Source organism: Eleutherodactylus coqui, chromosome 7 (genome assembly GCF_035609145.1).
Source record: "Eleutherodactylus coqui strain aEleCoq1 chromosome 7, aEleCoq1.hap1, whole genome shotgun sequence".
Lineage (NCBI taxonomy): Eukaryota > Metazoa > Chordata > Amphibia > Anura > Eleutherodactylidae > Eleutherodactylus > Eleutherodactylus coqui.
Window position 1 is genome coordinate 129,699,869 of NC_089843.1, and position 26,068 is coordinate 129,725,936.

The 26,068-nt window shown below is 41.9% G+C and overlaps 1 protein-coding gene across 4 annotated transcripts in view; it reads left to right on the forward strand.

Moving 5' to 3' along the window:
• ZNF827 (zinc finger protein 827) overlaps window positions 1-26,068 on the forward strand; it is a 142,903-nt gene that overhangs the window by 70,588 nt on the left and 46,247 nt on the right. For all 4 annotated transcript variants that reach the window (XM_066573673.1, XM_066573674.1, XM_066573676.1 and 1 more), the window contains exon 5: window positions 16,150-16,374. In XM_066573673.1, the coding sequence (XP_066429770.1) occupies window positions 16,150-16,374 (225 nt within the window). The remainder of the gene's footprint in view (window positions 1-16,149; window positions 16,375-26,068) is intronic.

A 26,068-nucleotide genomic window follows, 5' to 3' on the forward strand; every position in this document is an offset into this window, starting at 1 on the left:
GGCTTTTCATATCCCATTCACATACAGCAGAAAAAAAATAGTCTATTGTAATAACTGCTCTGTGGATCTTTAAAACTTGCACCATTCTCATTATTTGTGCAGATTTCACATGGAAAAGGCGCAGTATGACACCATTTAATTAGGCTAGTCCTTGTATGGCTCCAGTAACACATTTATGGCAGACATCTGAATGTCAGCCTTGGATTTCTGCCACATATTCTTTCAAAAATACACACCCTAGGAAAATCTGACAAGTGTGAACTCTCCCTTAGTGTACAACCTCCATTATATGTCAGCCTGAAATACTATAGCTTCCCTCCACTTGGTTTTAATTTGTATATTGCCAAACAACATTGAATATATTTTTGAAAGCTTCATCCCATCAAAAATACTAATAAATGGAAAGAACAGATTTGCAGAGACTTTCGCCTACTTTTAGCACTGTAAACAAAGTTTATAGGCTAAAAGTAGGTGGCCTGCTGAGTTTGGGGATGTGAGTGTTATACTTGCCTTCCCTGTCGTTCTCTGGCATCAGAGCTGGAAGCTGCCACTCAATGCATTTAGTGGCGCTGCTAAGTAGTCTGCCCATTATAAAATTAGAATAGGAGGACTACTTAGCAGCTTTACTCAATGTATTGAGAGGCAACTTTCAGCACTGACACCAGGGGAAAGACTGGAGAGGCAAGTATATACACTTACATCCACGGCCTCAGAGGGTCACCAACTTTGAGCCCATAAGCTCAGCTGACACTCTTTTTTTTTTCTATATGTAATTTATCAATTGAAATGTTTTAAAAATATTTAGCCTTTTGTGAAGAAACATTGGTTGCAGTGATAATGCCTTCTAGATTTTGTTATTCTTTACTGCCAATAACTGCATTCACTTATGCCGTCTTCACACTGGCGATAGGCTATTTTGCATTACGAGATTGAGTGAAAACGCATGAAAATGAAACCATGATTTTCAATGGTTTAATTCTCATTTGCGATGCCTTTACTGCACACTCGCAGCGCTAAGAAAAAGCAGCGCTATCGCCCATTGTTTTCAACTGGGGCGGGTGGCAGCAGCGCCGGCCCCATTGAAAACATAGGCAATACATGGCACTCCCCTGACACAGCTGTGACAGTTGTAGCAGGAGATTTCTTCCTCCCCACCGGGATGAAGGAATCCTCTGTCATAGCTGTCACAGCTGTGACAGCTGTAGCAGAGGTCCACCATGCTAGCCATGCTTTCAATGTTGCTAGCGCTGCTGCTGCCCCATTGAAAGCAATAGGTTGCAGGCAAGCACCGCAGCAATGATTTTCGGGAAAGAGCATGAAATATAAAGAAAAGTCAAAGAAAAATTGAACTCCCCTAGAAGAGCTGTCTGGCCCTTTTCTCTGGCCCCAGCAGACGTCTTCTGTCTTCTGGAAGCCGGGGATTGAAAAATCCCCGCCTCCAGAAAGCGTTGCCCCTGATTGGCTGAGCGCTGTAACCAATCAGGGGCAGCACTCAGCTGTCATTGATTGACAGGTGAGCGCTGCCTGTGATTGGTCACTATCAGGTGAGTTCATTTTTTTTAAATTAACTTTTCTTTACAGCTCGGGAGGATTTTCAGGGAGGGGCTTATATTTCAAGCCCTTCCCCGAAAATCATCGCTGCGGTGCTTGCCTGCAACCCATTGTTTTCAATGGGGCTGCAGCAGCGCTGGCCCCATTGAAAGCAATGGATAGCATTGCGGACCTCTGCCACAGCTGTGACAGGGGAGCGCAATGTACTGCCTATGTTTTCAATGGGGCTAGCGCTGCTTGTTCTTAGCGCTGTGAGTGTGCAGTGAAGGCATCGCAAATGAGAATGAAACCATTGAAAATCATTGGTGTCGTTTTCATGCGTTTTCACTCACTCTCACAACGCAAAATAGCCTATCGCCAGTGTGAAGCCAGGCTAAGTGAATCAAGCCGTGGTGGACACACATGTTCCATTTGTCTCAGTCTGTTAGCTGCAGCACTGAGGTGCACAACAATCCATTCTGGTGATGTGGCAATGTAATTTGCATATATTGCTTCTCTACTTGCTCTGCCTCTGCTCTGGCAAGTAGAGAAGGAGCAGAATACTTTGCTGCATCAACAGAATGGTTTAATGCACACACTTTTATCTATAGTTAGCAGACAGAGGTGACCAGAACATGTATGTTTACCACAGATTGATTCGCTAGATGGGTGCAGTTTTGGTGGTAAAAATAAAAAAAAACTAAGAGGCACTGCCGCCAATGTAAGTTATCTTCACAAAAGGCAAAATACTTTTAGTGAATTTAAATTGATAAATTTTAACGTGTTTGCATTTTTTAATATTTTTCGAACATTATACCTAGATTTCAGGCAGAAAGATAAACAAAAAGTATAGTTTTCTTTATTGTCGGGCAGCCTACAGTATTTTCTGCATATTGCTGAAACAGTCTTATAGAAACTCTGCAGAGAACCCAGAATTAATCTCCTGCTGAACTGTTCCATTTTTGGCTGGGATGCTGCTGAGGGTCAGAACTTGGCTAGGGGGTGTAGCTTAACAATCCTTATGTCCTACTGCAGATCAAGTAGAGGGGGGAGGCTCCAGCTGCAGCCAGCTGTCTTACAGTCAGGTACAGGGCAGTAAGGAGGGGGGGCATAATCGATCCACCGGAACACAAGTTTTCTTTGTATAATTCTGTTTTAATTATAATATGAGACAAAATAACATTAAAAAAAGATGATTAGTGGGCGGATTGCTGGGATTTAGTTATTTTTGTGCATTATTTCCCTGTAGTGTTCTTTTAAATGGTATACACTAGGTTGACAAAAGTATTGGTGCACACATAGGTGATGAAATGTGACTGTATTCACATTTTTCAATGCAGTGTTGGGCTGCCTTTGGACTCAATGACTGCAATACCCCTCCTAGGCTGCTTTTCACCAAACTCCGATAGATGTACTTGCCTCTTTTCCTCGAAGAGCACTTCAGATAGTGATGCAGGGAATGATGGGTATGTTGGGCGGGCATAGATATGTTCTAGTCCACCCCAAAGATGCTCGATGGGATCTGGGCTTTGGGCTGGCCAGTGAAGTTTGAAGATGTTCTGCTCCTCGAACTAAGCCTCAACACTGCTTACTGTATGACATGGTGCCTTGGTCATGTTCGTAGAGACACAGAGCTGTACCAAAGTATTGCCACGTTGTCCAGAATGTCTCTGTACCCATTGGCGTTGAGGGTGGACTTCACTATAACCAATGGCCCTACTGTAGGTTGGGGTAAAAAATTTCAGCATCCCAAAAATGCATTATATTTCTTTTTAAAGATTTATTTTTTGATTTTTTTGATCTTTTTTAGTTTGTCCATATGTGATTGTCACCATGAACTCAGAATACAGTAAACCACAAGCAAGAAATTGAAATCACATTGGTCTTCAGAATGTGTACAATAGTGCAATAGAAAAGGTCACAGCCAGCTGTCAGAATGAACTCTATACATCAGACTGCACAGTAAGAAATCTATTGAAATACTGATATGCCAGGAGACACATGCAAATGTGTTTCATTTATGCAAAAGGCCTAGCCATTTCATGGTGACTTACTAAAGGTCCCTGCACCTGACCTATAAGCTGTGTTGCCTAGCAACGTGATATAAAGTCACCGGGGTTGAAGGATGTATCTGTAATATTTTCTTCACTTAGATGCAGCATTTGGATGGTAATGTAAACGTGTGCACTTATCTTTTATGTGAGAGAGGCTTTCTCTTTTACTTCTGTTTGAAGAAATAGATTTTATGTATATTTTATAACCGAATTCAAAAAGGAAATAAAAAACACTTTTTAAAATGAAAATCTACTCTGATGCTCCAAACACATAAATTATTTCCTGGTGTGGAAATTCCTTCATTAGTCATGAAATATCCAAACCCCTTTGGCGATTGGGGGAGATTTGTCACTTTAAAAGGTTATTCGTGGGTTATACTTTGATGACCTATTCTAAGACTCTATGTCCTCAATAGCTGATCGTGGGGGTCTGACTCCTATGTTTGAAGGCCATGTCCTCAGTATCTGATTGGTGGGGGTTTGACTCCTGGTAACCCTTCTGAGCAGCTATTTGAAAAGGTCATCACTTGGGCTTTCTACAGTGAATAGAACCCATTGATTTCGGTGGGTCCATTCACATTATGCGCTCACATTTCATGGGGAAAAAAAAAGCATGCTCTATTTTTGTGCGTATTGCACACGGAAATAGCGCATACTAAAGTAAATAGCCCATTTAAATCTCACATACCGGTGCAAAAATACAACGCCCATCGCACAAATATGCGTACACCTGTGAGAAGCCGAACTATCACTTCTATTTTTGAAAGCTTTCATACTTTGCAGCATTTCCCCACACCTGCCTAAAACCCTTGCACAGAACTGTATATACATACACATACACATTGTTTGTCCCAAAAAAATTAAGCATCTACAACAAAATTTTAGAGGGGGTGCATTATTGGAATGTGACAAGCTGGATGGTCGTATCGATGAATTGCCCACCATCTGGGCTGTTCTGACCAGACTGTTAGGAAGTGTTAAGACTAGTGGATGCAGGAGGTCACGCAAGGTGAACCGGGCTCAGGACACGCTCGACAGACCACCAGTAGAGGGGATCATAAGACAGTCCAACAAGTATTAGCTGCTCCAACTGTTTCATTGTCTGTCATCCAGACACAGGTGGTACCATTGTTACAGGCCTCTGCCTTTGTCGGAACCATTTCCAGGCACTTGGCTGAAGGACCTTTTGGTCTCATGGTTCTCATTACATGTACTGACACCCACCCATCATCGCTTCCGTTTGCAGTGGTGTTGTGAACATCTAAACTGGACTGCTATGGAGTGGAACCTGGTTGTCTTCAGTGAGTAACGCAGGTTTAGTTTGGGCACAGATGACAGGCGTGTTTGTGTCCGGAGTCCTAAGGGTGAGCGCCTCAATGCTGACTTTGCTGTAGAGCAGCACACTGACTCCACTGCTTGTGTGATGGTCTGAGAGGACCATTGCATACTACAGTCGGTCACCCTTACTAGTGGTATGATGGACAATTACAGCTCAGTGATATGTTCAGGACATCCTGCAGCCACATGTGTAGCATCTCATGGCGGCTTCCAAGAGGCATTTTCCAGCAGGATAATGCCCGGCCGCACACAAGGGTGTGACAAAAGCCTCCACAACATTGTCACACTTCCGTGGCTGCCCGGTCACCAGATTTATCACCAATAGAACACTTTATGGGACCATCTGAGGCACCAACTTATGCAGCCTATGAGTTTGCATAATCTAAAGGCTCAGTTACAGCAAATGTGAACTGATATGAAGATAACATACAGAACCTGTATCCCTCCATCCCCCACCTATCACATCTTGCATCCAAGCTAGACGCGGTACAACAGGGTACTAGAGCCTCATTGCCTGCCCGTATCACATCTTGTATCCAAGCTAGAGGCGGTACAACAGGGTGCTAGAGCCTCTATGCCTCCTGTAACGCATGTTGTAGCCAAGCTAGAGGCAGTACAACAGGGTACTAGAGCCTCCATGCCCGCCCATATCACATCTTACATCCAAGCTATAGGCAGTACAACAGGGTCCTAGAGTCTCCATGCCCACCCGTATCACATCTTGTATCCAAACTAGAGGCGGTACAACACGGTACTAGAGCCTCCATGCCCACCCGTATCACATCTTGTAGCCAAGCTAGAGGAGGTACAACACTGTACTAGAGCCTCCATGCCCACCCGTATCACATCTTGTAGCCAAGCTAGAGGTGGTACAACAGGGTACTAGAGCCTCCATGCCCGCCCATATCACATTTTACATCCAAGCTATAGGCAGTACAACAGGGTCCTAGAGTCTCCATGCCCACCCGTATCACATCTTGTATCCAAACTAGAGGCGGTACAACACAGTACTAGAGCCTCCATGCCCACCCGTATCACATCTTGTAGCCAAGCTAGAGGAGGTACAACACTGTACTAGAGCCTCCATGCCCACCCGTATCACATCTTGTAGCCAAGCTAGAGGCGGTACAACAGGGTACTAGAGCCTCCATGCCTGCCCATATCACATCTTACATCCAAGCTATAGGCAGTACAACAGGGTCCTAGAGTCTCCATGCCCACCCGTATCACATCTTGTATCCAAACTAGAGGCGGTACAACACGGTACTAGAGCCTTCATGCCCACCCGTATCACATCTTGTAGCCAAGCTAGAGACGGTACAACAGGGTACTAGAGCCTCCATGCCCACCCGTATCACATCTTGTAGCCAAGCTAGAGGCGATACAAGAGGGTACTAGAGCCTCCATGCCCACCTGTATCACATTTTGCATCCAAGCTAGAGGCAGTACAACACGGTACTAGAGCCTCCCTTCAAGTGTTCAGTTTTACACAATAAATCATCCTTTTGCTGTGATATTGTAATTACTTACTCATCAATGTTACAATCACACATGCAACTCTGACAACTCCTAGGTGCATGATTTTTTTTTTTTTACAAATTGTGTATAATTTTAGAGGGAGAATGAAGAAGACCTTTTTAAAATATTTAGCTTGTTGCATATGAACTGCTTAAGCTCTGTTCACAGAAACTGGCATATAATGTTAGAATAATGCTCTTGTTTGAGCACCCTGAATTCTGTAGGTTTGCCTAGTGCCTATGTACTAATGTTGCGAGTTCTTGAAGTTGTGTACAGATGTAGCATTCCTCATGCAAGGCGAATGAATGGTGCGCTACACTAGTTACATCTGTATGTTCTGCGCACATCTGTCTTTAGCTTTATCTCAGGATACAACATATTTTACCTTTGCCATGGTCATGTTAGTATAGTGGAAGTATACGAAGTGAGCCGGTCATTTCCTGGGTCAGTACTTATTTGGTTAGTTTGGAATGCAGGAATTCAACATGATTGTCTCACTATCAAGTATGGCTTAGCTTTCAGACTTTGTCATGAAATTAAAGAAACAGTTTGCTCTTGATATTTTTTTCCCATTTACTCTTTGACCTAAAAGATGACCTGATGCTTTCTCTGGTAATTGTTATATCCTTCCTCTGTTTGTTCCCTTAATCTATTTTTATAGCCTCAGTCAATATCCAGCCATGTACAGAAGTTCCTTTTTTAGTCATGCATGCATCAGCTATTAGCGTGTGTGACTATAACATTATATTCTACAACAATATCCATTCTAGTTTGCTTTTAAAGATGAATTCATAGTGTTACAGAGAAAATGTAATCATTGTGTTTATAGAATATATCTAAATCTCTTGAATTTGATGCAAAAAGAAACATCCAGCATATCCCTGCAACCAGACGGTGCCAGCCTGAACTTAGGCCGGCTTCACATGGGCATAAGCACATTTATGCAGGCATTTGTGTGATAGGCATTGCGTTTTTGCACACCCCTCTGTGTGTTTTACTTCAATTTTGCGCGTGAAAAAAAAAAAAAGAAGCAATGCCCCCGTTGATTTCAATGAGCAATTAAGTTAAAGGGGTTGTCTCGCGCCGAAACGTTTTTGGTTTTTTTTCCATAGGCCCCCCGTTCGGCGCAGGACAACCCCAAAGGATGTGTTAAAAAAAAATAATTTATTACTTACCCGAATCCCCGCTCTGCGACGTCTTCCTACTTCTTCCTTCACCAAGATGGCCGCCGGGATCTTCACCCACGATGCACCGCGGGTCTTCTCCCATGGTGCACCGTGGGCTCTGTGCGGTCCATTGCCAATTCCAGCCTCCTGATTGGCTGGAATCGGCACACGTGACGGGGCGGGGCTACGATGACCAGCTCTCCGGCACGAGCGGCCCCATTCACCAGGAAGAAGACCGCACAGCGCAAGCGCGTCTAAAAAAGCAAGAAGACATCAGAATTAGACGTATCCATGGCGACGGGGACGCTAGCAACGGAGCAGGTAAGTGAATAACTTCTGTATGGCTCATAATTAATGCACGATGTATATTACAAAGTGCATTAATATGGCCATACAGAAGTGTATAACCCCACTTGCTGCCGCGAGACAACCCCTTTAAATTTCTTTAATATGTGCTATGTTTGTGTGCAATATGCAAAAAAACTCCTATGAATAAGCCCATTAAAATTCACTGCGTATTGCGTGCGCAAATTTTGCATGTGCAATATGTTGGGCAAATGCTTCATGTAAATAATCTCTTAGAGTTGTCCCATAAAAATAATGTTTTTAGTTATATCGAGCCCACAATTCTAAATTTTGTATATTTAACCCTTTCCAATCCAATTTTGGATTCAGGGTTTCCTAAAAGGCTATACAACAGTGCCATCTGCTGGCTAAAGCCAGTGTGTGTGTGTGAGGCAGAGAGGCTTTGACAGCGGAGTGGCTGGCAATAGACTGTAAGAAGACCCTGTCGGACGTCTTCTGATGTTGGAGCTGTACAAGCTTCAATCAGAATGTAGGAAGACGTCAGACAGTGGATTGGAAAGGGTTAAATCTATAAAAGCATGTTTATGTCCCGTGCTATTTCAAAAAAAATGTTAAAATAGCGTCACCTACTGTGTATGTTGAAGATCCTATCTGTGTCCTACCACTTCAGTAAATGTTCCAGGGTGGACACAGCTGCAAAGTCTTGTGTTTCTGCAGTAATGCTATTTCACCCTTATCACTCGCTCAATATCCCGTCTGACATCAGAGAAGACACAGCAACTTCAGAAGCGACCACATGTCTAGTAGAGCAGAGAGAGAAGCAAGGCTGCGGAGGTGGAACAATTTCTGAGATGAAAACAGAACAGCGACGGCAGGTGGCGCTATTCTAAAATCAGTTCAGGAATATAGAAAAAGAGGACTGGATTTAACCCCTTCCCGCTATATGACGTACATTTACGTCAATCAGGTGCAGGGTATGTATGAAGAGAGATTGCGGGGCAACCTGTCTTCATACAGCGCAGGCGTCAACTGTTTATTGCAGCTGACACCCGTGGACCATAGCTGCCATCGGCCACGCAGCCGATTGCGGCTATTAACCCTTTAAATGCCGCTGTAAATTCTGACCAGATATCATGATTGCTGCAGCCAATCAGAAGCTACAATGTCCTTTTCTGAACTCTTGGCTTCATGGCACCCAAAATGTAGAGCGCTGATGCCAGGAGAATACAAGATGCTGGTGCAGCCTTTGGCTTCAGCAATTACCTGACTTTTGGGTAGCAGTGACAGCAGGAGATTCTTTATACTCAAACTACTCTTTTCACTATAAACTATGATTTTTTATTTTTTTTTGTGACCACCCCTTTAAATGTCAATTTAGATTTTACCCCCCTTCTTGCACAATGGCAATACAGCTCGCACTTAACAGTGAAGTCCCAACAATGTGCGCTTATCTACCACCAATAGAGGCTGCTGCACTGCCTCCTTCTTCTCATGTAGCAGTCAGGAAAATGCCTCCCATATCCTATTAGTCAGAGCATAAGAATATAGGGGACACAGCAGAGTTTTCTGCGCTTTCTGCCAGCAGAGTTGTCTATATAGGAAATGCAAGGTCAAGTTTTTATGTGCACACTCCTGCAGTCTAGATTTTTGGTTCTGATCTGGGTTTCTGCACAAAGTTGACACTTATTTGTGCAAGAGAATTATGAAAAAAATCTGATGAAATATACAAGACATTTTCGGAAGTAATGGTGCTGCAGCGTCCGAGGAACGGTCCCACAGCCGAGAAGATAGCAGGGTAGATAAAGATCTTGTCACTGGGCTCTACTATCTCCTCCCCTGAGGGTAGCTCGGGACCCGACCAAGTTACTGCTGGGGGAGGTCACGGGGAAAACGTAACCGGAGGTTACCTGCAGTCTCTTTGTCACACATGACGCCATCATTCCGTCGTCTGCGGTGAATCTTGATGAGGAAATAATTTAGTCCACAAACAGGGAAAACTTTTTGGATAAACCGGGAACAGTCAGTAATGTCTGTTTACTGTAACTTGATAACTTTCAATTACATCAACAGTCTGGCACAGATACAATAAAATAGCGTGGTGCAACAGGGAGTATTCTTGGGGTAATCCGAACGATCCACAGTACAAGTTATCTGCGTGATCTTGCTCCCGGCGACTCTCTTTCACTCTGTACCGGTCCACACTCATATTTGTTCTGCCTTCCTCTAGCCATGCAGCAGTCCTCTCTCACTGTCCTGAGGTAGACTGGTCCCAGGCCACGCAGAAGGGAATCGCTCGGCTTCCTCCATTCTCTTCACACATAGACCAATCGGTGTCTGTGTGGCTCACTCACTGACTTCTCGTTCACTTGCCAACTAACACTCTCTTGCAAGAAGAACCAGAAACAGACTGACTGACTGACTACCTACTACACCTTGCAAGCACATACCGTATATATAAAACATAGTCACATGACTCGCAACACGATACATTTTCCAGACATGACCCAGACATTAACCCATTCAATCCTGCAGAGGTGCAATACACATAAATCAAATGCACTTCACACATAAGACACTGACAAGACAATGGCACTAGACAGACATATAACATTATAGAGTGGCCCCACTCACTCTGGGCCACTATGGTGCCAGCACCACTGGATTGGGCTCTATCTGTTTTTTTGCTTGCTTCGATAACCCTTTTAAGTAAATAATAAAACTGAGTAATATCTTGCAATGCCCATTAAGATTTTAAAAGGTGGTGCTAATAAGTTTGGAATTTATAGTCTTCCTATGGAAAAATATAGGCAAAATTAGGGTCTCCTTACAATTATTATTAGAATTTGTGTTAGAGTTTCGGTTTATAGGAGGTTGTTGGGGAGAGAATTTGTTAAATCTGCTTTGATGATTTTATATATATTGTTACTATTAACAGTGGGTGAATCTTTTTTAAAACCTAAGCCGCATGTCCACGGCCGTGACGGAATATCGCTAGAGATATTCCGCCGCGGGGGAGGAGGGGGGAGCACTGTAAGGTCTCCCTGATGAGCCTATCTAATATAGGCTCACCGTGGAGAATCGATTCGAATCACACGAGCAGAGAATCGCTACGATTCTCTACTCGTGGACGTCGGACTGCGCTTTCCATAGTTATCCTATGGAAAGCGTGTCAGGCGAGCTCCGCAGGCAATTTTATCGCCACGGATCTCATCCATGGACTGGCAGCCTAAGTTGCAGTGAATATCATACTCACCTTTCTTCAACTAGTGGGGCTTAGCCGCATTCTGTCTTCCCTGTCCCCGGCTCTGCACTGAAGTTCTTTCAGTAGGAGGGAAATCAAACTCCCTCCTGCTGAAAAAGCTGCTTCTGATTCAATGAATGACAGGTGAGAGCTGCTGTGATTGCCTGAGTGCCTCAGCCTATCAGAAGCAGCTTTTTCAGTAGGCAGGGATTTTAATTCCCCACCTGCTGAAAGAATTTCAGTGCAGAGCCGGGGACAGCGGAGACAGGATGCCGCTGAGCCCCGGCAGCTGAAGAAAGGTGAGTATGATTTTTTTTAAAATTTAGTTTTACACCAGTTTGGGTTGTTTTTCAGGGAAGAATTTATATTTAAAGCCATTCCCTGAAAAACAAGGAGTGCCGGCAGCTGGAGTAGGGAATTCTTTATTCCCCGCGGGGATGAAAAACTCATTTGCCGCTTCTGTCACATCTATGACAGGTGCAGCAGGGAATTCTTTATTCCCCGCGGGGATGAAGAAAACATCTGCGGCATGTGGCAGATGTGTCCTTAATCCCCACAGGGGACACGGCCGCGGCGGACAGGTCAGTGTGTGTGTGTGTGTGTGTATGTGTATATGTGTATATGTCTACATATGTGTATATGTATATATATGTAGAATATATATATAATTTTTTTATGTATTTATTTTACACTAAAAGGAATGATTTTTCAAGGAAGAGCTTATACTTAAAGCTCTTCGCTGAAAATCACTTCATTGCCTTCAATGGAGCCTGCCGGCAGCAGCCACGGCTCCATTGAAGGCAATGCACGGACATTCATACATGCGTGTTTGTGTGCGTACATGGGTGCGCACCTATGTACGCACACGCTCATGCGAAGCCACCCTTAAGATGCCTGTAAATCAACAGTAGTATACGGGGCTCAAATTAACACTATTATTGTCTGGATTCCAAAATGTATTATATACAGATATATTACGTATATCAACCCTAAAAGGAGATGTGTCAGCAGAAAATGATGTATTTGCTAAACTTTTTTTTTAAAGAATTTTTAGTGATTTTTTTTTTTGGTGTTTCAGGTCATTATCAATATAAACTGAAAACTTGAAATCTTTTTACACTGGCCTCTGAGCCTCATAGTAGTCTGACACTTACTGTTCTGTATAGGTCACTTTTCAGAAATCCTCTCCTCTTCACATGATGGATTACAAGAATAGTAATGCCCTGTTCAGAAGGTGGATTATATGTGGAATCCATGTAGAATCTGCTCTAATTTTGTATTAAATCTGTTATATATCCGTGACCTAAAAGTCATAATAATCTTTATTTGTATAGCGCCAACTTATTCTGCAGCGCTTTCAGAGCATGGAGAGACACAAACAATACACCAAATTAATTACAACAAATTAATTTTGGCATACAGTTGATTGGGAACAACTGGGGTGGGGGTAATGCAGGAGGTCCAGGGGCAGGATATAAGGCACAAGGAAGCACAGACAATTGGGTGAACATATTCTGACCACTTGTACTATAAAGCTAGAGGAATATAACAAAGGATTATACCATTCAGAATAGGTGATGGTCACAGCTCACCCCCTCCTGCACTTCACAGCAGTTACCTCTACAAAGGTTGTAGAGCATTCCCATAGCATTCACCCATTGAGGTCAATGAGTCATTTCTGGTGTACAGGCTGGTATGTTCCTAAAGGCTCATCTATGCAAGCTTTTAAAGTGGTTGTCCGAGACTTTTTCTACTGATGAGCTGTTTTCTGGATAGGTCATCAATAGCAGATCGGTCCACCACTCAAGATCCCCGCCAATATGCTGTTTGCTGGGCCAGCTGTCAGACAGCACTGGAAGCAGATAATGCTGTCCATACCTGGGTTGGTACTGAAGGTACAATTCCCATCGACAGGTCATCAATGATAAACGTCCAAAAAAGCCCCTTTATTAGCATCTCAGGCAAGATGTTGGCTCCAATAATCGGGTAATGGAATAAAAAAATTTACAATCGGAAAATAAAAACAGATTAGAAAAATGTATTAGTGTCTCCTTTTAATTAGTTAAGAGAGAAAAAAAATGTAACATAGCATATTAGTCTGGAAGAAGACTATGTCCATCCAGTTCAGCCTGCTTCCATGTGATGCATTCCCTTTAAATCCGCTTACTTCCACTCCAACATAATGTGAATCTACTATTCAAATCCAAACTGTAAGAGTTTTAATAATTACAGTGCTGATCGAACAGGCTGAATTTGATTAAATACTGACAATGGTCCAAACGTGATTATAAGCCATGGGCTCACATAGTTCAGGGAGACTTTTATTACAATTTAGTGTTTCAACCCTTGGCTTCTGTTGCAAATTGAATACACACTCTATGTGACATATTACATTGGACAAAGCCCAAGGAGATCATATTAGACTTTACATTTTGCCTTGTCCAAGTCACAATGACTTTTCATTTCCACAGTATCCGACCTGCTTCCTAGGCCTGCAGATGCCGCACAATTATTCTTGCTTAGGGTGTGCTTGCTGTTTGCCTGCAACATAATGCTGCAAAATGTAGTGAATTCTTACTATACTAATAGCAAATTTCAAAGTTCCATCCTGCTAAATACCAATCACTGATTGGCCATTCCCACTGGGTCTATGACATCCCTGATCATCTGGTAGCTATGTGAAATGGGGTACTTAGATATCTTAAGATCTTGGCTTGCCATTTCCCCCTCCCCACCACTACCCCGCACGCACACAGTTAATTCTGGTTGGGCATCTTCATATATGATTGCGTATTTCATTTACCATTACATTTTTGGTATAAAACAGATTCCGATTAAAATGAATGAAATCCCTTTAACCTACAACTTTTTATTACAGGGTTGTTACAAATGATCTTTCCAATTTGAAACACTCATAACACACATATGATGACACTCCGATACAAAAATTCAAAACGTTTTCTTGCACAACATCAAAAAATGTTTTCCACATCAGAGGTGTTCAATGTCAATTCCCTTTGTCACTCGACACACATGGAGCCTGCAGTCCAATTCCTGCCATATATGTTATAGCGTATCACTACTGACTGATGCAGTGGTTTCTGTGATGCGTACTCGTAGATCGTGCAAGGTGGTGGTTAAGGGGGGCATGTAGATTCGATCTTTAACACTCTTCCAGAGAAAGAAAATCCTGTTGGAAGATGGAACTTGGATTCCCTGTTGCACCTGTCCCAGAAGTCATATCTGTAGAGTCCACGGACGAAATCCCCACGATTGTTTCTTCATAGAGAACTATGGGGCCGTACACTTTCCTACAGGTTATAGCGCAAAACAACATTCACCTTGTGGTGGACTCGCACATGCACTCCACGTAGGTATGTATGTTTAACTGTGCCCGAAAGATTGAAGGCAGCTCCATCATTAAACACTAAAGTTTCCATGAAACCATCACTTTCCATTAGAGTTTGCATAAACTCACACAAAGAACTTCGCCTCACTTTGTTGTACGATTTCAGGGACGGTAACAATTGCAGTCGGTAGGGATAACCTCTCAAACATTTGCGCAGAATATTCCACACAGCTGCGGAATATCCAATTCTCTGCTTGTTCTGTTGGCGGATTTCTAAAAGGCCTTTGTGTGAAAATTGCACAGACACGCTCCACTGTTTCCACGCTTATTGGTGAATGGTTGGATGATTTTCGCTTCCAGATCCAAACTTTTTCCTAAAAAATTGGGGTACCACTTATGAATTATGCACCTGCTGGGTTGGTCTTCACCAAACTTTGTTCGTAAATGACGTTGCCTTCTAATAACATACTGGTAGATAAGAAAGTCAAGGACATAAAAGGCCCTCCTGTCTTCATTGGCAGCCATTTTGTATCATATTCCGCTAGCAACGAATACGGCAGGATAAAAACTTTTTGGCCATTAAGGTGCCCATGCACCTTTTAAAAGCTGTTGTCCGACAGCTATCTTAGAGCCTCCTCCATATACTTCAATGCCGGGTTCAGCTTAGCATTCACGTGTTTTCCAGCAGCTCTGATGATGGCTTATCTCCAGAGGACAAAATGATTTGGCACTGAAATTCAACATTCTCGATCCTTATTTCCCCCCAACATCTTTTAATGAAAGTCATACAATAATTGTCCTATCACGCCATAATAGACTGGTTCAGTTGACTTATATTTATAGGGAGGCTTTAGTATCTTCGATAAAGGACAATAATTAGAATGACACATCTACTAAAAAGTGAAAAATATAAAAAGTCCTGAGCAATCATTCAATTTAACTTCAAACTTAAAGGGGTTGTCCCGCGAAACAAAGTGGGTGTATACACTTCTGTATGGCCATATTAATGCACTTTGTAATGTACATTGTGCATTAATTATGAGCCATACAGAAGTTATCAGAAATTTTTCACTTACCTGTTCCGTTGCTAGCGTCCTCGTTTCCATGGAGCCGTCTAATTTTCAGCGTCTAATCGCCAAATTAGACGCGCTTGCGCAGTCCGGGTCTTCTTCTTTTCTCAATGGGGCTCCGTGTAGCTCCGCCCCGTCACGTGCCGATTCCAGCCAATCAGGAGGCTGGAATCGGCAATGGACCGCACAGAAGCCCTGCGGTCCACCGAGGGAGAAGATCCTGGCGGCCATCTTCAGCAGGTAAGTAAGAAGTCACCGGAGCGCGGGGATTCAGGTAAGTGCTGTCCGGTGTTCTTGTTTAACCCCTGCATCGGGGTTGTCTCGCGCCGAACGGGGGGGCTGTTGAAAAAAAAAAAAACCGTTTCGGCGCAGGACAACCCCTTTAAGTATCAATTAATATAACATGTTAGTGTAATGCAAACAATATAATATGTCTGGATCTCCAGTGATAAAGAGGATTCCACTGATGTGGTAACACGTGGTGGTCATTTAATTTTGGGGGCACAGGATGCCTTAACCGTCCTTTTAAAATCAGCATTTTCCCTATTTAAACAGGTCTGTGTTTTTGTATTCACAGCTGCAAATCAGAAAGACCCTCTGACTCTCAAGGTTAAAGAAGAGCCTAATGATGGAGAACTTAGCAACTCCTTGTCCCCACAGTCTGGATACACCTACAGCCATGAATCCGAGGCCCGACACTCCAGCACGCCAGAGAAAGCCACATCCCAAGAAACCCAGCCAAACTTGCTGACACAGGATATCTCTGTCAAGGCCGCATCTGAACTTCTCATGAAACTTTCTGGTAATTTGTTGTTTTATCACAAAAAGCAGTTTTGCTGGCAGTCGTCTCAATAGTTTTAGTAACTATACTTGTGCAATTTATGAGTTTTTTTAAAGCCTAATGTCAATGATTTTCCCATAAACGCAAACATATACATGAAGGAAATGTAACTGCAGTACAGTAATAGTAATTAGAAGTAAGTTTATTATTTAGAGTGATTCCACTTAGAATGGCACTTTAAGCCTACATGGCCTTTTAGGCTTCTGTTATGTGCAGATTATGCAGTATGTAAGCAATCCAGGCTGCAGCATGCTCTCCGTCTTATGTTTCTGTTTTATCTGTGGCCCATGGCATATTGGGAGTTGTAGTTCTAAAGCGGCTGGACAGCTACAGGTTGGAGGTCACCGGAAGTAACGTCTGTCTGTTCTCGTTTGATAAGTCCTAATACTGCATATTGTTTCTGTCTCCTATTTAATATATATTTTGTATGAAATATATTTGTGTCTTACACAAAAAAGGATAGCCTTCTGAAAGCAATGAAGTGCTCAGAATATTGCAGAGCCCTCAAATCCTCTCAAGGCATCAGTTAGGAACATCCCAACTTGATGATGATTATAGTAACCCCAAAACACCAAAGATAGTCAAGAGAGACCACATTTTTATATCTTTCTTGTTTTGATTTGCTACTTTAGCCCAATAAGGACACTTTATTTTTTTTTCCATATTACAAAACTTTGTTTTTCTGTTGAGAGAGCTATATGAGGGCTTGTTTTTTTGTGGGAGAACTTGCAGTTTTTATTTTTACGATTTTTGATCGCTTTTTATTCCATTTCTTTGGAGACCTGATGACCAAAAACCAGCATTTCTGGTACACTTGTTAGTTTTTACAGCGTTCACTGTACAACATGAATGTTAACTTGATTCCGCAGGTCAGACCGGCAACACCAAAGTTAAATCATTTTTTATGTTTTACTACTTTTGCACAATTAAATATTTTTTCTTAAATTTGTATTTGTGTTTCTGCATTCTAAGACTTGTTACCCTTTCAACTGAGCTCTGTGAGGGCTTACTCTTTGTTAGATGAGCTGTATTTTTCATTGGTACTATTTGGGGGTACATGTGACTTTTTGATCACTTTAAATTGTATCTTTTTTGGGGATTAAGACAAATGAAAAACAGTTATTCTATTTTTTTTTTTACTTTATTTTTTTTTAAATAGCATTTTTATAGTTCCGGTCATTATGAATGTGTAATGCAATCTTTTTTTTTTCCCCCATTAAGAATGCTTTTGTAGGGGTAATTGTGTTTTTTTTTTTTCTTTTAATTGGGATTTCTTTTAAATTAAACTTCCTTACATTTTTTTAACACTTCTTTTTTTAGTTCCACAAGGGAATTTGTACATGCGATCAATTGATTGCTGGCACAATACTTAGGTAGTGCAGTGTACTATGCCTCTGACAGGCAGCCTATTAGACCCTGACTTTGACTTGGTCTAATGGGATAGTTTTCATGGCAGAATCGGACTAACCCTCCAACTATTCAAACCCATTGGCACCCCTTGATTGAATATTTGAAAGGTAAGATGGATGACAGAGGCGGTTTCCTACCTCTGTAAACCATGTGAATGTCATGGTCCGCATTGAACCCAAGAGATAAAATGGCTGGTATCAGTGGTTTCTCCAATCCTGGCCGTTTGGGAGTTACACTGCCTTGTCAGAGCCATTCAGATCTTTGTGTGCCCAATTTTCCTTGCTTCAAATGCATCAAGGGCAAGAACAGACTGTTCACTTACTGTCTAGTGTATTCTACCCTTGACAGATGCCATTGTAATGAGATAACTATGTTATCCACTTCACCTGTCAGTGGTTTTAGTGATATGGTTAGGCTACTGTTACACAAGTGCTAGTGGTAGGCGCTGGAGCTAACATTCTCCTGACATCTGCCGGGTTGAACCAGGATTGGTGCAGCCCAGCAGTTAGCGATATTACATGAGCATTATTGGCGTTCGTGTAATAGCAGCTTTAGGCTGCCTTCACAGAATTTTCACTAGCTTTTACAGTACAAATTACGGAGGGGATTTTAAAAAATCTGCACATGGTACGGAAATTTTCAAATTTTTCGAAAGCGCGGTGGGTACTAAATCCGCAGCATGTCTATTTATGTTGTGGCATTTAACTCTTGAAATACAAGGGATAAATTCTGCAGCTGATCTGCAATTTTAAAAATCTGTCCAAATCTGCACCATTTAGGTGTAGATTTGGCTACCGTGGAATTCCTGCTGGTATTCTGTTAGGGTGCATATATAACTTTCTTATATTCCATATGAATTCAAATCAATGATTTCCTACCTTTAAATTGAGTCTATAACTACCAATAAGAGGCATCAACTCACACAGAATGACATGAGTGTATTGACTGAAATATCAGTACTAGAGATGAGCGAGCGTACTCGCTAAGGGCAAATACTCGAGCGAGTAGTGCCTTTTGCGAGTACCTGCCCGCTCATCTCAAAAGGTTCGGGTACGGCGGGGGGCGGGGAGCGGCGGGGGAGAGTGCGGAGGAACGGGGGGGAGATCTCTCTCTCCCTCTCCCCTGCTCACTCCCGCAACTAGCCGCTCACCCCTGCCGGCACCCACGGCACCCGAATCTTTTGAGACGAGCGGGCAGGTACTCACAAAAGGCAATACTCGCTCGAGTATTTGCCCTTAGCGAGTACGCTCGCTCATCTCTCATCAGTACTTTAATGACCAGCCTTAGCCTTGCGTTACATTCTAATCTATCCAAGTACTAAGGGGTTAAATTAGATACAGATTTGATATGATTCTTGCTTTGTGCATTACACGTTCCCTACAGAATATAACAATTTATATGTTGGTTTAAAGCATGATTGGAGAGGGGCTGCTTTTTTGTAAAGGGATCAGTCTTCAAAAGACACATTCATTTTTTTTTTTCCCGTTTTGGCACAGATCATTAGAAAAGACAATATTAGAGGCTGGCCTGAGGCCAATTCCTCATCCACAAATCTTGGTGTAGGGATATAAAGGATAGCTGAGAGAGAGCACCATATGTGACTGCACTCGGGCCCATCTGACTTCACTGCTGATTGTTGTGTTAGAGACTGCTATTACATCACCAAGGTCAGCCGAGTGCAGGAATCATACAGCTCAGCGAACACGGCACCTACCGACAGCCAGTTGTTCAACTGATATTGTGTGATTTTTAATACACCAAGATGTAAAAATTAATCGGAAGCGAACCAGACTGGAGCGTGTGTAGCGATGTCTTTTTGAAAATATTAAACAAAGGCTTTAGTAATATCACTAGTATTAGCCGCCCAACTTCAAATCATGTAGCAGACTATTGACTGGCTCCATTGTGCTAACAAAAGTAAAGCTTTAATATTTTGTTACTGTTGCCTACAATAAAGCTTTGAAAACTCTGTGGACAACAAAAATAGAAGAATAACAGTAATATCAGTAAGTGCTTCCCATATTATAGTGCAGTAAGAGCCGTAACTTCAGGGATGAAATGGTTTAAAGGGGACCTGTCATCAACTCTAAGCACCATAAACAAAGTTGTGGTGCTTATAGTTTAGGTGATGTAAAGTCCAGGGAGCTGTGTCTCATATTTACAATTTCCCCTGTGATGTTCCTTGGCAAAGTCAGCACCCGCACATCAGCTTGACCCTTTTTAGAAGGTTGTGCATGCAAACTCCCATCAAGATGAATGGGAGTGTGCAGGCACTGCACTCTGAGGAGAGTTAAGCTGGTGTGAGGGCACTGTGTTCGCCAGGGGATGTGGTGAGTACAATCATAGAATAGTAGAGTTGGAGGGGACCCCCAGGGTCATCGGATCCAACCCCCTGCTCAATGCCGGATCACTAAATCATCCGTCCAGCCTCTGAAGACTTCCACTAAAGAAGAACTCCCCACCTCCCGTGACAACCTGTTCCAATCATTCATTACCCTTGCTGTCAAAAACGTTTTTTCTAATATCTAATCTGTGTGTCTTCCCTTTCAGTTTCATCCCAATGTTTTTAGTCTTTCCTTGTACAAATGAGAATAGGGCTGATCCCTCTGGACTGTGACAGCCTTTCAGATATTTTTAGACAGCTATTAAGTCTCCTCTCAGTCTTTTTTTTTTCAAGCTAAATATTCTCAGATCCTTTAACTGTCCTTATAGGGAAACGCAACAGCAAATCACTCCGCAAAAAAGGTCTGCCAAGACAACATCACAATGTGACATCACCGTAGGAGTCAGTCATGACTCGGTGCTTGCACCAGGGGACGTTACCTACCATAGGACATGGCTTGCAGACCGCTCACCATCTTGGTAGCTCTTTGAACTTGATCCAGTTTGTCAGTCTTTTTTTAAGTTGTGGTGCGCAGAACTGGACATAGTTTTCCAGATGAGGTCTGACCAAGAAAAAGGAAAGGGGGAAAAGTTACCTCTCATGATTTAGACTCTATGCTTCTCTTAATAAATTCCAGAATTGTATTTGCCTTTTTTGCTGCTGCATCACACTGTTCACTCACGCTCAATCTGTGATCTATTAGTATACCCAGGTTTCTTTCACATGTGCTGCTGCTTAGCCTAATTTCTCCCATTCTATATGTGGTTTTTCATTTTTCTTGCTTAAATGTACGACTTTGTATTTCTTCCTGTTAAATATCTTTCTGTTAGTCGTTGCCCACTGTTCAAGCTTTTCTAGATCTTTTTGAATCCTCTCTCTTCTCTTGTGTTAGCTAATCCTCCTAGCTTTGTGTCGTCAGCAAATTTGATCAGTCTCCCCTCAATTCCCTCATCAAGATCATTCCTAAAAGTGTTGAACAACACTGGGCCTAGGACAGAGCCTTTTGGTACCAACCTGAGACATTCTTCCAATTAGATGTGCAGCCGTTTATGCTTAATCAGTTTTTATTGAACCATTTTAGTTTTTACACAACTGTAAATAAACATTTTCAATCATCATCATTACACGTATCTTTCATTAAACCACCTATTATATCTGAACACAATCAGGTAGTTAAACAACAACAGTGATAATTCTTAATCCTGCTAATAGCCCTTAAATAGCATTCCTGTCTATCAAATGACCCAACAGTTGCGTTTATCTAAGCCCTATTTTTTAAGCTTTCCCGTGAATCACAGCACTTAGCACAGTTACCAGAATTAGATTGTTCTAAAAGAGGAAGGAGAAGAGAAAAAAAAAGTGGGGGAAAACTCATCCACACACCATGCACACATCAATGGGAAAGGAAAAATATGTAGTATAATGATACTAGGAAGAAAAATATGTGTCTATGCCCATGAGAAGTTATTCTCTCTCGTGTGGCATATAGAAAGAACAATAAAAATCGATCGTAAACTACATTCTACTAGTTTCCAATCAGTCTCCTACATTCCGAAGATTTCTGGAAGTGCATCCGGGGACTCCAAATACATGTAAGCTTCTCCCTATTATCTCTCTCCTCTGCCACCAACTCCTCCATAGTCATCAACTCCTTAACCTCCTGTATCCACTCCACTGTTGTCGGGACCCTTTGCGTTTTCCAATATCTAGGTATAACTGAGTGTGCGGCTGGTAAAAAGAAACGCAACAGGTCTTTCTCGACAGCCAATAGATGTGTAGCCATTTATGACCACTCTTTGAGTACGAACACTCAGTTGTGTTTCCACCTAACAGTTGCCAATTGTTGATCCAATATTTCGTCATTTTTTTCAATAAGGATGGTATGAGATACTTTTCTCAAATGTTGTACTAAAGTCAAGATATATTATATCTACTGCATTTTCCTGATCAACCCAGTCGGTGATTCTGTCATAGAAGGACATTAGATTAGTCTGGCATAACTTGTTTAATATAAACCCATGCTGGCTCTGGTTAATTACTCCATTCTTATCTAAATATTTGCATACATGTTGTTATTTGTTCAAAGATCTTTCCTGGTATAGAAGTCAGGCTCACAGGCCTGTAGTTTCCTGGGTCCACCTTATTCCCTTTTTTTGAAGATAGGGACAACATTTGGCCTTCTCCAATCTTCTGGACTTCTGTTCTTCAGGAATTTTCAAACATTACGGCAAGTGGTCCAGCAATTACCCCTGCTGCTTCCTTCAGTATCCAAGAATGTAATTAATCTGGACCTGGAGACTTGAATTTATTTAAGTTAGCTAAGTGTTCCCCCACCATCTCTCTGTTTAAAGAAAGCAAGAACTTGAGTCATATTTATGTGTCTCCTATTCACCTAATGTAAGCAGAAAGTCTCCCAAGCTAAAATGCGTTAGCATGCTTCCCTTTTTTTTACTTTTTTTTTTAACTCTGCAGGAAAGTGTGGCAGACTGTTTTCTTGTACAGTGAACCACATACATGTTTTTTTTCCTGTTAGCTGTGGGTGGCATATCCCTGTATACATCAGAGCCCTTTGTCTGAGGTACATATCGGGGAATGCTCCCTTGTATGCATCTGACTGAAGTCTCAGATGTGATGTGAGTACAGCTTTCTTGTGAGAATCTGAAGTGCTTATTACTGGTCCTCCATACTCTGATGGAGATCACCAACAGGGCGAGATTTCGCTTAGTACCGCACAGATAAGTGAGCGCTGGCGTCTGCTGCATAAAATGCTGCATACTAGTTTGATTCTGGGCATACAAGGTTTTTTGACCCATATGTATTGTGATTTTGGTCAGAACAGAATCATGACAGAGGAACAAGTGTTGGAAGTAGCTTTCTTTTTCTTTTTGGTGGGAGTTGCATAGAGATTCCTTTACCTTTGCTATACTGTGACTCACATTAGCATGCAGTTGTTTCCATTATAACCATTAAGTTCAAGGAACATGCGCTTGGGAAACCTTCTTGGTTTGGCTTATAAGTTGTGAGTTGCTGATTGTGAAAGTATTGTCAGCCTCTGTGAACTGATGCTGAACTTTCTATTTAAAGATGTTTAAAGCGCATTCCTCTATCCAAGTGTCTGGCATTTCACACAGACTAGTGCAGTGTTCACCTTTAGAACAAAGCATAATGGCTTCATGTTCTATTCTTCTTCTGTGCTAACGCCAAGTTCTTATCCTCTTTCTTACAAGATTGAACTGACATTCACAGCAGCACAGGCATATTGTTTACCGCTGCATGTCACTCGTAGAATGACGGTCTTTAAGGGCCACTATGTCTAAATCGCAAACTGCTCATAAATTAATGAATTTTTAATTATTGCACAACTACAGGGCATATGCAAATTGGTTGTCCGATTTAGAAACTAGAAGAGTCTATTGCAAGACTTGGAATAAGCACCACTTGCTTGTTGGCAGAACTGAATTGAACTGCAGCTATGCGTTTTTTCCACCAAAGCTCATTATTTGATTTTTGTAGGACCGCTTTATCAAAAATAAAAAGCTTGTAGAAGCATAGAATATTTAAAAGGGTGTCAATATCATTCGCAATACGTTGACCATTAAACATTGCCATTGACTTTATCGCAAACCTTAATGGATGACATTAGATTTGATTGAGAAGGAGTGTTGGAGGCCTCCCACTTGACAAATCCAAGGTGGTGAGAGCCAAATCTAACGGACTTGGAATGAACACTGAGGAGAGAGAGAAAAGAAAAGCTGAAAGAATCAGCAGGACTTTTTTCCTCTTCTTGTTCTATACCAGGTACACCCATGAATCCATCCGGTGCATGGCAGATGCTTCCATGCAGCCGACTCTCTACAATTTTGACTATAGAAGCAGAAACCAAAAAAGTGGCAACAGCACTCAAAATACATTTGTTATCAGAAATATACCAAATTACTGTATGTACACTAACCACATTTAATAATGCAAAGTTCTTAGTATATAATTTAATCAAATCATATTGGCCCATCTACTAACCTCCAAGCTTTCAGATGGGTCTTAATGCTAATACCAGGTGGTCTAATCTTAGCCTGGGGAAGATGGGTACCTACCTTTTAAGAATGCATCTCTCTTGGGACTAAGCCTACAAATAAAACCAAGGAAAGTAGGATACCATTTATATGGTCCAATAGGAGGAATAGAAGGTAAATGGACGGGCGTCCGCGACCAGGTGGAGGAAGCCCCAACCTCCGCTACATACTAGTTGTACATTAAAAAAGAAAAATTCAGCACTTCCCAATATAAATCTACAGGTGCACATTAAAGCTATGGCAGCCATATTGGGAAGTGCTGAATTTTTCTTCTTTTTTTATTGTCCATTTTTGACTATGTGATTCGCTACATAACTATGCCTTTTTTACCATCTGTTATTTAGTGATACGCTCAATCACAATTATTGTTAAACGGCTGAATAGTCCCCAAACATGTTGATTGGGATGAAAAATTCTGTAGCATTTCAGCTTATTAAAGAGGAAATAGATACACAAGGAAGATACATTATACTCGTCTGTTCTACCAATAAGGTAACCTATACACTTGCTTTCATTTATGTTGCAAATAAAAAACAAAGGAGCTCTACCCATAAAATATTACACCTTCTTTCCAAATTTAAACAAGGCAGGCTTCTTATTTATGGTGACTTCAACGCAGTTTCAGACGTTAGTATAGACACAACCTCTAAACTGCGCAGACATGTCTTGTCCCTGGGTGATATATGCTGGATAGAAGAACTCTTTGATGTTTGGCAAGCTACGTATAACACTGAGAAAGATTGCTCCTTTAACTCGCACATTCACAGCAGTTACTTGTGGATTGACATGTTTATAGTTGATAGAAATGTATTACTACTATCTCAGAAATTGAGGCAATTACTTGGTCCGATCATGCAACGATATCCTTAACTATGGAGGTACAATATAATCAAGCACCAACATACTTGTGGAGAAGCAACGATTTCATGCTATCTCAGCCAGGACTCTCTTGAAAGAGACCTAAGGGAATATTTCAATATTAATACATCTGCCGTAAACCCTCATGTTCTTTGGAACACACACAAAGCATCTATAAGGGAGTTCGTTCATAAGACTAGAACACTATGCTAAGAAAGAAAGAAATGGACTTTTAGAAGAGATATTCGATAAAATTAAGATCTTTGAAGTACTAATAATAATTTAATGCAAACAGCGCAACAAGCAGAACTACTATTTTAATGCAGACAGATATTATGAAGCATATAGAATTCTTAGAGGAAACTAAAAAGAATCAAGGCCCAATACTATTTACAAAATAACAAATCTGGGAAACTATTGTCTTCTCATTTTAACCTTTACCAATCCACTGTCTGACGTCTTCCTACATTCTGATTGAAGCTTGTACAGCTCCAATGTCAGAAGACGTCCGACAGGGTATTCTTACCGTCTATGGCCAGCAGATGGCACCTTTAATAACAGAAAAAAGAGAAAGCCTTTTAGGAAACCCTGAATCCAGAATTGGATTGGAAAAAGTTAAAGGGGTTGTCCCGCGCCGAAACGGCTTTTTTTTTTTTTTTTTTCAATAGGCCCCCCGTTCGGCGCGAGACAAACACAAGGGATGGGTTAAAAAAAAAAAAAAGTTTAGTACTTACCCGAATCCCCGCTCTGCGGCGACTTCTTACTTACCTTACCAAGATGGCCACCGGGATCTTCACCCACGATGCACCGCGGGTCTTCTCCCATGGTGCACCGTGGGCTCTGTGCGGTCCATTGCCGATTCCAGCCTCCTGATTGGCTGGAATCGGCACACGTGACGGGGCGGAGCTACGCGATGACGCGTAGAAGGGGCGGA